The 12,905-nt window shown below is 43.9% G+C and overlaps 1 protein-coding gene across 3 annotated transcripts in view; it reads right to left on the reverse strand.

Moving 5' to 3' along the window:
• Window positions 1–12,905, reverse strand: part of mgat5 (alpha-1,6-mannosylglycoprotein 6-beta-N-acetylglucosaminyltransferase) — a 122,376-nt gene continuing 109,471 nt past the window's right edge. For all 3 annotated transcript variants that reach the window (XM_029116597.2, XM_029116598.2, XM_029116599.2), the window contains 5 exons: window positions 11,628–11,774; window positions 10,754–10,870; window positions 6,171–6,245; window positions 4,890–5,047; window positions 1–3,325 (listed from right to left, as the gene is read on the reverse strand). In XM_029116597.2, the coding sequence (XP_028972430.2) occupies window positions 3,127–3,325; window positions 4,890–5,047; window positions 6,171–6,245; window positions 10,754–10,870; window positions 11,628–11,774 (696 nt within the window). In that variant the 3' untranslated portion in view covers window positions 1–3,126. The remainder of the gene's footprint in view (window positions 3,326–4,889; window positions 5,048–6,170; window positions 6,246–10,753; window positions 10,871–11,627; window positions 11,775–12,905) is intronic.

Here is a 12,905-nt window from a genome sequence, read left to right on the forward strand (position 1 = left end):
CCAATTATCACAGAAAAAGGTTTATTGAAAAATAAAGTTATATCCTGCTTATTTGTCTAAAACTGTGAAAACAACAATGTCGGTTCTTTTTCGTTACGGTCAATAATTAAGTTACAGAACAATCGTTGCTTTTGCTTGTCCACGATAGCTTAAAAAAGAGTTGAGATTGAAAAAGGTAATTATAGTTTTTAGAACGCAAATGCAGATGTGAGACTAGAGACATTCGATGTTTGGGTTAAAGAAAACTGGTAATGGGAAACTTTTCTCGCCCACACCAAACCTCGACTTCTTATTAACCATGGGTTTGAGTTTCAATATTATTTTTTTAGTCCAACCAAATTCAAAACAGACCATTTACTGAGCCTAGTGCTCATTAATAGGCAACAAAAGTATAAAACAAAATGAAAAGGTAAGATTAAAAAGATTGACAATCACCATTGACAACATGCTCTGAACATGACTAATAGGAGTTGAACAAGGCTACTGCCAGAAAGAAACAAACACACTGGAGTTTACCACACTGAAAGCCTTTGGTAAACATATCTTCAATAGGACGTTTGTTTTAGCTATCAGCAAAAACTCCAAAACATACAGTTGCTCTTCACCTATTAATAAATGTTATAAGAAACATTATCTTTCTGGCAAACTATATGACCACAACTAACAATTTTGTCTGGCAGTAGGTCAGATAGGTCTAACGGGCAGGTACAATAAGAGTCTAATAATTGTAACCATCAAAAGGCACATCATGTACTTTTTAAAATGGTAGCCTGGCTGCACATCATATTTACCCTATGAAATAAAGCAAACCCGGACAAGTACAGGAGAAAAAAGCAAGTCGTAAAAGCTTTCATAATGTACAAATGTGCAAATGGAATAGCATTAAGATCTGAAAATAAAAACATCACATGAGGTTCTTGCTGGCATTTACGTATTAACAAAAGAAATGGGCGTGCTGCTTTTGTCCCAACGTCATCATCCCAGCGGCAGTGAGACGATATCCATCTACGTAACTGCTGTCCAACTCGTTAGTGCCATCTAGTCAATGATCACAAGATGCTGCAGAAATCGCACCACTCCGGACACGTTTTGGTGTTTTCAAACCGCCTTCTGCAGCCACGTTTCCAAAGTTGTGGACATAATCTATAAATTCTCTCATCGCTGTTGCTATGGGGTGAAATCACATGGGACAAACAACTCCTGCCTCAGCCATGCACTTTGACTGTACACGTGAACTTTTTAAATTATTTTTCGATAAATAAAATCACCCTCTATAAAAGAAAACTCCCTTTCTATAAATTAAAAAGAAAACTTTTTTCAGCGAACAGAAATAAAGATCTGTATATAAAATAAATTAAAAAATATTTTTAAACCCATTGGAACAATATACAGTGTTAATATATTTTGTTAAACTTCAGTACATATGTTAAATTAGTGCATTTTTTCCATTCACAACACAGACTGTTTTTCTAAAAGAATTCTGCAGGCAAATTAGGATCCTAACGATCTCTGAATGAAGGAAAGAAGTAAACTGAAGTCGATGTGTGTGTGTGTTGCTCTGTCAACAGTTATCAGTACGTACATAGAAATGAGACGTGTAAGCTGTCTTCCGGTCTATATACTGAATACATAAAGATATAGATGTTAAATATCTAGAATATAAATAGTAATGATCAATATATCTCTGTATAATTTAGAATATTTTAGAATAAGTCTTTTGTGGCCAAGGCAATTGGCCTGTTCCATACTGTTGATTTGGCCGATAGATCGCCTGGGGTGTGTGTCACTTTCCTGCTACAGCTCTGGTAGTTTTTGACGGTCTACAGTAGCCTACATACCACAAATCATAATCTATAACCAAACAGACTCCTTGTCGAAGCGCTGATTCAAATTGAATGACGATTTTTTGAGTAGTTTTTTTTTATGCACATCCCCAATCAATCTGGCAAGGTGCGTGACTTTGAATTTGTACTGGGAATGGGAGGATGGTCAAACTAGCATGCGAAGCTGCCACCCAAGCTGGAGTGTTTCTGTGGGTACTGGAGCTGTAGCTGGGAAGGCTCACAGGGGCAATGGGTTTGGGTTTAAAAACGAGCTATGCTCCGGAAAACAACGAAAACCAACTTCATATCTACAGGTGTCCGCTCCCCCTTTCCAGGCAGGACTAGAGGAAGCGGAACAGTTACAGTGTAAAACTGGCTTTGCTCCTTATTCACACCAGCTTTCCCTACATACTGACCTCGCATCAGCTCATGCTCTCAGGAACTTGATCACAACCATGAGCGAGAAAAAAATCACAGCTGAACCAAGATCAGCATCTAGGGACAACGTAGCCATAACGTTACATTCCAAATGTTCCACACATAGCACACCATTCAGAATAAAAGCCACGTATGTTGCTTCATTCAAAGTAGTTGACAAATGTGGACATTACTGCAGAGCCTTGTAGTCTGGGACTCCCAGACTTACCAGTGCAAACCTACAAAGCTAAAAGTTTTCCGACTTCAAAGGTCGAACGGGGGCAGGAAGGAAAGCATGCCGAGTCCGGTGACGCGCCGCCGGCACGTTGGTCCCATGATGTGGCTACAAGCTGGGAGAACGTCTCTGGTCGTATTCACTGGGCCACAGGCCACAGTACCGCTGGCTGCCACAAAGCCTGGGGGCGACAGAGAGCACCGTTGCCGAGCTTTCTGCCTCCGATGTACTCCCATTGATTCAAGTAATTCAGGCCAATGTGCGACATATTTCCCTCCTTTCCTCCTGCCCTGTGTTTTAGTTAAAACTGTCGCGTTGACTTTCCTGGTTCCCACAGTCATTCTCAGGCATCTCTCTCTCCGACCTTGGTTCGGATCCTCTTGGTAAAAACAACGATAGGCAATTAAAAACGGATATCAATGACAGATTTCCACGTGGTTGTCTCGTTTCGCAGTCCGCCCTACCTCCTTCGGGATACCTGGCAGTGGGAGGAGTTACAAGGCTGCAGAAAGCTTAGGGCTCGATAGCCTCGCCCCCAACACCCCAATCACCTGCGACGCACTGTTTTTTTGTAAAAAAAAAAAAGAAGCAGGGGTCCATTCCACTCCGAGCAATGTCGGCACACGGACAGACTGGGGGTCATGGCGGCAGCTATAGGCAGCCTTTGCACAGCGCCACCTGGCCCTTCATGTAGTCGCGGCAGGGGCACACTCGCTTGAGGGAGGAGTGGGCGCCGGCGCAGCTGAAGAGCAGGAGGTCCGACTGGAAGACGCAGTGGCGGCGCGCCTCGCTGTATGCTGGCACCACCGTGTCGCCCGAGGACTCCACAGTCTGGCAGTCTATGCCGAACCTGCGACAGAAAATGGAACATGTCAGTTCACGGCCCACGCAGGGAAATGTACACAGACACACAAAACACGGACACTGAAGACAAAAAAGAATAATCATCTGGGATATGGACAAACAGACAAGCTAGTAGGAAGACATGCAGACAGACATAGAGATAGGATAGAGGGACAGGATAGACAGACTGATTAACTGACAAACAGGGTACAGACAAAAAACAGACAGATGAGATTGACAGGGCATCACGGTCTCCACTAAGATGCAGCACAGCTGAACAGACAGATGAGATTGACAGATCATCATGGTCTCCACTAAGATGCAGCACAGCTGAACAGACAGATGAGATTGACAGATCATCATGGTCTCCTCTAAGATGCAGCACAGCTGAACAGACAGATGAGATTGACAGAGCATCACGGTCTCCACTAAAATGCAGCACAGCTGAACAGACATATGAGATCGACAGATCATCATGGTCTCCACTAAGATGCAGCACAGCTGAACAGACAGATGAGATTGACAGATCATCATGGTCTCCTCTAAGATGCAGCACAGCTGAACAGACAGATGAGATTGACAGGGCATCACGGTCTCCACTAAGATGCAGCACAGCTGAACAGACAGATGAGATTGACAGAGCATCACGGTCTCCACTAAGATGCAGCACAGCTGAACAGACAGATGAGATTGACAGATCATCATGGTCTCCACTAAGATGCAGCACAGCTGAACAGACAGATGAGATTGACAGAGCATCACTGTCTCCACTAAGATGCAGCACAGTTGAACAGACAGATGAGATTGACAGATCATCATGGTCTCCACTAAGATGCAGCACAGCTGAACAGACAGATGAGATTGACAGATCATCATGGTCTCCTCTAAGATGCAGCACAGCTGAACAGACAGATGAGATTGACAGAGCATCACGGTCTCCACTAAAATGCAGCACAGCTGAACAGACATATGAGATCGACAGATCATCAGGGTCTCCTCTAAGATGCAGCACAGCTGAACAGACATATGAGATCGACAGATCATCACGGTCTCCTCTAAGATGCAGCACAGCTGAACAGACTCCTTAATAATTCATATATTGATGGCTGTCACTGATGAGTTTATTTTGACATTTGACGACTGTAATTAATTCGGTTTTCCTTTTCATGTCTATCATTTTGCCCCTGAGCCTTTAACGGAATAACCTTGGTGCGACCCCTAGTGGTAAAAGTGTAGAGCAGAGCACGGGATTCAGATTCACAATTGAAGCAGACAGGCCTTGCATTTACTCAATACTGCCATCTTTTGGGTAAAAAGAAAAAATGCATGTCTCAGATGGACTGTATATTCTCGTTCGTAACGTGTATTCATATCCTTGTTTTCATATTTTATTATGACATTTTCTTTCTATCTCTGCATTGATGGGAAGGCCTCATACAATAGCATTAACTAAGACTGTGACAAAAGCACAACTGATTCCAGTGAACGTCTGAGTGAACGATTCGAGGCGGGTGAACGTTTGACTGAACGATTCGCAGCGGGTTTTCGGTGTGCAGTGCGGGCGCACTAACCGGGCCAGGTCTTTGTCCTTGTTGAGGTGCTGGAAGAAAGAGGGCTCGCAGATGAGCTGCTCCTCCTGGCACACCTGTTTGCAGGACCGACCCGGCTCAGCTAGCTTCACCTGCAGAGCGCTGAGGGGAGGCCACATGACCTGGCCGTGGCAGAAGTCCTAGAGAGAAAACAGACAAAGGGATCGTTATGGGTTGTGGGGGGGGGCGTGGGGGGGCGTGGGGGGGGGGGGGGGGTTGGAAAGCGCAGAGGTGGGAGGTGAGAAAATGGGTTGTATTGGAAGTCATTTCACATTCCGAATTAGACATACTGAATAACAGAATCAGGGAGTGAAGGAAAGAGCGCAAATGAGGTGAATTTAAAAGAAATTGACAACAGCTCATATTGCGGCCGCTCTGCCGCCAGATCTGTGGCAATGTCTGTTAAGGCAGATGGCCCCACTGACTGTTCACAGTGTGTAAAGTGACATTCCCAGGCTGGTAAAAGACCTTTTAAGGGGGAAGAGGACAGGCGTGCATATGGACATTTCTACTGCAGCCATCAAATGGATCTGGTAAAGCGTGCATTTACATCAGCAGTTGGCACTGAGGAATTTCTTTAACTGTGCGAAAAGAAACATTTGGAACCAGACAGTTGGCAGCTGACGGAATAAAAGCAGCTGCATGCTGTCATCAGTAGCTACACAAACAAGACAAAAGCTTAATAGAAATATTTAACAGCATACCAGACACAGACTGTATACAAAGAAATGATTAATAAGACTATCATTTTTGCATGTGGATCAGATTTGCTTTCTGATGAACATCATTATATCTTAGTTACCTACAGAAGCATCATTATCAGTTGATTTATTATACTCCTCTACTGACTGAAACTACAGAAATGCACTTTCCAATATTCCAGTGGCTCTGATACTCTTCACAAGATAATGTCAACCGAAACCATACTGGGCTAGCTTAGATCATTTCTGTACATATTGTAATATGTGTCTAGTGTCTAAATTGGCCCTGCAGCCAAAGCTGGGCCTGTCCTTAGGAACAGTTTTAGAGTAGCAATGGTAATCCAGGACCATGATGGTATTAAAGGTCAAAGGTGTGCTGAGATCCTTTGTTTAATATGGGCTGTGGTGCCAGTCCGCTTAGGCACTGCCGAAACCAGGCCGGAAAACAAGGCGTTGTGTAATCAAACCGTGTTGACCTCACAGTGAACTGGATTCGATGGAATGTGGGCACAATGGCCTGAAAAGGCTCCGAACAGCCTGCCGGAGAACGGAGAGGTCCTACCTGGTTCTCAATGAAGGCGTTGAGTCTCTGCAGCATCCCTTCACAGGTGAACTCATAGGGCAGGTAGGGCTCGATCTGAGGGGAGACAACACCGAAGAGGGTTGGTCAGGCTAGGGCCGGACACAGGCGCTCATCGGCCCGCTGACAAAGCGAGCGACAGAACACGTGGACCGAATGAAGATGCCGTAATAACGTGACGTTACCAGGAACGTCTCTCCTCTCATCAGTCCACGGCACGCCCTCATAAGATATTTCCCCACAGTCATGATTTAAGTGTTTTGCCCTCGTAGCAAATTCAGACCCTTTGAAGGTAGCTGATCTTGTAGGTGTACCCAACCCTACTTCTGTGAACCTGAGAACTGGGATTATGCTAATGTGGATACTCCATCGGAATTTAAAACAAGTAGAGGGCTTGGACTGGGGCACTTAAATGAGCGAAGTATGCTGTGAAACAGATCCGATTGAGATTTGGAGTCCGATTCCCTCAGAAACGTGATTAAATTGATTAGTCAATGATGTGGACATTGTCATTGAAGGCTGCTGGATACTATTTTTTAGATGGGATGAAGAAAGGTCGAGGAGCAGCCATCTATGCAAAATCAAACCTTATAATATTCCAAGCACTATTAATTATTGATGTATCTATTACTGAAAGTGCACATTTTGATGTAGCAGGGATATACTGTCCCCCTGCTGCACTAGCAGGTGTTGGTCCCTTTTATGTCCTCTGAGATGGTTATTCTAGGCGTTGTGAATTTTGACTGACAGACGCCAGCCTCTGATAAACTGAAGAGTTTGTGTATTGATTTTAATTTGACACAGCTGACTCGAATGCCTACCAGGATTAATGTTATAAATCCTAAATATTTGATCTAATTCTGACAAACAACCCACACAAATACAGATAGACTGATGTTTTTGCAAACAATATTAGCGATCATTGTCCATTATTTTGTTTGAGAAATATTAAACAACGCAATGCTGACCCAAGCCTAATCGAGAATAAATTTTTTCCCACATAATGAATTTAACACGGGATTTTCTTCTGAGTTGTTCTTTGTAAATTAATTCTCAGACCTGGATCAGGCTCTGGAGCACTTCTCATAAATGTTCATCCCTTTAGTCGATAGACACAACCCATATAAATATCACTGAGTGAGAGATCGCTTAAATCCTTGGTTCTCAAAAGAGCTATCTGAACACCCACAGAACAATTGGGCCTGGGCGAATGCTAGAAAGACTGACTTGGTATCTGATTGGCAACTTTTCAGGCGACTGAGAAAGATGCACTGTATCAATTAAAAAAGCCAAATACAGTTTTTACTTTGATGCAATTTCTAGCTCTGCAGATGATCCATCTAGATTCTGAAAAAGGTGAATCCGCAGCTTCCCTCCATAAGCAACTTCAGTTGGACTTAGAAAAGCATTTAAGCAATCTCTGAAGGCTTAATATTTGACAGAAATAATTAATTGACTGACCATGTCCAGCCAGTCACCAGACCTGGTCACACTGTCTCTGCTGCTTCCTTGGTTTACAATGATGTGACAGTCTTGACCACAGGACACACTGAGCAGCACTTCATATTAATCTTTCAAAAGATCACGCGTTGCTCATTCGGAAATTGTCATTAACAGACCTAGATCACGCTGCTTGTAACAGGTTCGAAAACGTCTTATATGACAGATCTCAGGGTACTGACAGAAAGGGTTAAATCAGATTTTATATATATCGAAGGGGGTCCCACAAGGATCGATTCTTGGCAAATGTTTTACTTTCCCTTTACTGATATCTGTTAACAGTTGTAGCTTGCAACTCAATGCAGATGACACTGTGTAATGTGCTATTGCTCCCATGGTTGACCAGGCTCTTTGTGGGGTTCAGCTTCTTTTTGATTTGAAGTTGGTGTATAATTCTTAAAAAAACTAATGTATGTTCTTTTCTGTTGACGAACTTAGAAAATTAAGAATTAAAATTGGCATGAACTATAGAGAAATAGGTCATGCCTTACATTATCTAACAGAAGGCAAATTGTTCAGTTTATATTAATGTTGGTCATTGATTATGTAGATTTCATTTGTATGAATGCTTCTACTTCTAACTTACACCCTCTCAACATTATCTTAGTGGAATTATAAATTATTACAGGTCATAATTTGTAATACGACACACTAACTGCTATTACAAATTATTACAGTTTCAGCAGATTATTGCTCTGGATCAGAATATAGAATAGCTCTCTGAAGTAATATAGATTCATGCATTTTACACCATTTTGTTTTTATGGCCCTCCAGTATAAATTACCACCACACATTACTTCTCTGCTGACATACAGAAATACAAACTATCAAACACAGTCTCAGGGATGGTTAACTCTAGAGATATTTTCAATCTCCACCAAGTTATGTAAATCAGCTTTTAGTTTTTCAGCGCCTCACATTTGGAATAAATTCCCAGTTCACTTTAATGAATTGGTTCCCCTAGGGCAATTCAGAAGGATGATAGAGGGATTTTTCCATGAAGAATGTGTTTGTGTCTTATGAATTGTGTCTTGATGTTGTTTTTGTCTGTGGGGGGGTTCTCCCTATACTTTCTATTGTGTATTGTTGATGCAGGGCTCATCCGCAAAAGTGACCTTTTGCTCAAGCATGACCTTCCCTGCCAAAATAAAGGATACATAAATAAAATAAACAAATCAGTGTTATGCAAAAAATTGTCCAAGCTTTTAATAATGTTTGCCCTTACTCATAATAACTGCTCTTGCAAGCAAAGTAGGCTTAATCCCAATTAATGCATCTTGGTCTGTCTGTCAAAACACTGCTTCTTATGGTCGTTAGTTGCAAGTTATGAACTGGCTTACCAATCAGAACACCCCCGCATGTGATTGGTTGTTCCTGTAGACAGGCATTCTGGCTTCATAACATTTCCTCATCTCTAGGCGGGCCTTATAGCTCCAACACACTCACTCATCTGATTGGTCGGGCAGTTTTATACTATATCTTGAAATATTACACATCTTACAAAAGGCTTTTTTGGTTCTTAAAGCCTTCTGCTCTCATAATCTATTGTTTGCAATGAAAACTTGTTCATTTTAATTAATACCAATTGTGATTGGTAGCTATTTCTATCTGTCTTTTGAGTGGTATTAAAGAAATATGTCTCTTGTACAGTTAATGACGTAGAATTTCATGAACCTGGTAATTTATTAAATCGTTTTGTTCATCCCAGAACATGCCGAAATTGTTCATCCATGTGTGGTAATCCGAAAAGGCCTGTGCTGAGCTGTAAACTATGGAAGAATTCTTATGGCCCGTGGGTCTATTCTTTCTTAATCCGTCCCAGTCTTAAAGACTCCCAGGGCTATGCTGCCTAGAGTTGAGAACAAATATTGCTGAATAATAATACTGTATCACACTAACTCCACTTATTTTACAGATCCCTTGGCCAAAATCAAAAAATATGAATCTCCACAGACCACCGTTAAATAACGCCGGCTCCAGACAGACACTTCTGATGCTAGCTAAAGCGGCGCTGGGAATATCAGCGCTAACACGTAACGTTCCCCGTTATGGTCGGTGCTGGACGGAACAAAGCGCACAGAGACAAACTCCCGGACTGAATGATTTTGGCTACGGTGCCCCGAAACAGCGCTCCGAGATCATCTTCTGAAGGGTAGAGGGACATGCCCTTACGGCCGCATAGAGCGTGGACAGAGCGAGGCGCCACGTCAAACTACCCCTATTCCTTACACAGCGCACCGCTTTTGACAGAACCCCACGGGGCCCCGTTTTAAAGTCGTTCACGGTCTGGGGAACTGCGGGACCTAAGCTGAGGCCTGCCAGCCTGGACACAGGTCAGAAAACATACGAGACACACCGGCCTGCATTTAATGACTCCGGGAAAAAGGCGTGGAAGAACCCAAGACCTGTGTCCTCAACTACCATCTAGTCCCTACATAGCACACTCCTTCTGACCAGTGAATGGTAGCACACTGTCCACACCCAGGTACCAGGATGTCATCTAGAACGGGGTGTCTGTGCGCCCTTGGATTTAAATATGCATGACCTCTACGAGAAGACGGAGAGAAAGAACAATGTCGGCTTCGCGATTATCAATTCATCTCTCGGCGCGCTCGCCTCGTTCTCCTATTCTATTCTAATCGGGCCTTCTTGGAATTTCTGATCACGCGCGCCGTTTCGCTGGCTGTTGCAAACGTGTGTGTTTGTGTGTGTGTGTGTGTGCTTCACAGCCTTTAGGAAATTAAGCCAGGAGGGTTTTAATTTTAGACTGGTGGAAGAATTTAATGGAGACAGAGAGAGACAGCGAGCAGGCAAACATGGAACGTGCGTGCCTAGGTCACGGCAGGTGATAATTCAGATTGTGTAGTCGGTGTTTCTGTGTAGTGCTGTTTGGCTGAAGTGTATTTTGTGTGTGTCTCTGTGTGCTCTGAGCATGCCAATTCGTTTGTCCCTGTTGGCCGCGCATCTCTGTGCGTTCCCGAGTGTTAGGGGCGGTCTGGTCATCCGGCTGAAGCACCCACTTCTGTTTCAGCCCCCTGAAACGAAGACATAGGAAGAGGGGTACCTTCTGACTGAGGATGGAGCGGATGGCTCTCTCCACCTCGGCCGGGTTCTCGATGTTCACCGTCCAAACGTGTGGCTGGCCGATATACACCTCAGCGTAGGGATGCTGGGAGGTCAACTGCATGGAAACACGCTTGTTTATTCGACTGCCCGTAAAAAGACTTTCAGCACGTTAAAAACAAAAAGGACAATGTTCAGATTCTGCAAAAATCCCTTTTCTGGTGTATATATTACATACTGAAATGTCTAGTTCTTTTATAATTGGCTAGGCGACTAATAATAGACATCCATTTCTCATCCTGAGCCCCTAGGCTAGCAAAAGAAAAAAGAAGACAAACGCAAACATAAATGACGAAATAGCTCACTTCACTTGGGTGAATAAACAATATTAGGAGGGTTGGGTGAAATCACAGATGAAGCCACAACTGTGCACATGTGCTGAACAAAGTAGACCCTATTCTACAGCAAACACAGATGCTTGAATAGTGGGGACCTGTCATAAGTAAAGAAGAGGCAGAACAAAATCCAGTACAAGATTAGGTTCTTTCTTTCTCTCACATGTTCGCATAAACACGCTCTCTTTAGAAATTGATGCTTTATAACCCTGAATATTCCAAAAAATATACTTGAAAAACCTTAACCCTGAACCTAATTCAAACCACTACAGTTCTTACCCTATTATGACAAAAATAGCTTTGTTGTTTGGGGGACACCTGTCTGGCCCCCCACGAGGAATACGGCTATTGTCAGTGTAGGGCTGAAAGTTACAGATTAGGTTGAATTATCCGTGTGGGAATATTTAGTCCTTACAAGTTTAGCAAAACATGGACACACACACTTTGAGTGGATTCCCTGACGGGAGTGATGCCTCTCACCTCTCTCAGGGTTGGCTTGCCTTTGAAGAAGTCGGTGTTCTTGCTGCTCTTGGCCGGGTTGAATTTGGGGTTGAGGAAGGCACAGCCATTGGCTATGGCCTCTAGGGGGGCCGGGCCTTCGTAGGGAAAGGACAGGCCAACGAACAGCTGTGGAGCGAAAGAGCAGAGCATTACGTTCACATAGGACTTCAGCTACCCGGAGCAGCTTACAGTCAGTGCATTCAACAAAGCTCCGTTAGAGGGAAATAAAAAGCTAAACTTACTGAAAGTAAACGGATTGAAAACATTAGCAGAACCAATGTGATCTTCCAAGAAGTCAAAACAGACACCTTTCCATGGAGTTCCCACAGACGCGTCACTGTTGTAATTCTTTTGTTCTGGCACCAGCAGTGCACACTAGCTCAGCCAGCTACTATTGGTTTTTAACCATTCCACAGTGTTCTGCTATAAAACAGGGCCGTAAAACCTAAGTGAGGAGGGCTTCTTCCGTCTGGTAAGAAGAGCCACATGTTCACAGACAGTTCAAGCACGTGCCAAAATGAAACATGTAACAAGTGAACCAGATGCAGGGCTGTGGTGTCAATTCGACCGGTCTCTGGATCTAAGCCAGTCGAAAAACGGCCTGAATCTGTAAATAAGTGTGTAAAGTTTTATGTCCTTAACCTTGTTGGAGCAGCACCTGGCAGGGATACAAGTACAGAAGCTGCTGTGCAGGGTGAGTGCTGGAAGAACAGGGCAGGTTCGGTTATATATATCCTACTTGTCGGTCCTTTCCCCTCGTTCTCCATCTATCATTTTCTGTCAGTTTTTGGTTGTGCGTTCAGGAAAAACATGTGAAGACATACTTGTGCTACTAGCAGACCCTGGGCGACTCGCACACAGCACAGACAAGACCCCGCCCTGGAGGGGAACAGAGGCCATTGTCACTCGTCGTCACAAAGACACCACGCACACGCAGACGATAATAGCCAACTCATTAAGCTAGATGAGCTAAGCAAATATTTGAGGGCCTCTCAAACATGCTGGGACCAGAGGTGACTGGCCCGCAAAGCTTGCCACAATAAAGTGTTTGTTTGTGACCACATTAGTAAAGAGGGCCATTGGACCCGGGCTCGTTAAAGAGGACGGACAGAAACAATGGCTGGTCTGTGCGTTGGGTAGAGCCAGAGCCCTCAGCGTCGGGCCAGGGAGACAGAGGAGCTTTCTGGATGGGCCCACAGGCCGGTTCCAGCCCGCTGACTTAGCTGGTTCATTTTGCCACCTACCCTGCTCTCTGAA

This window comes from Esox lucius, chromosome 22 (genome assembly GCF_011004845.1).
Source record: "Esox lucius isolate fEsoLuc1 chromosome 22, fEsoLuc1.pri, whole genome shotgun sequence".
Taxonomy (NCBI): Eukaryota; Metazoa; Chordata; class Actinopteri; order Esociformes; family Esocidae; genus Esox; species Esox lucius.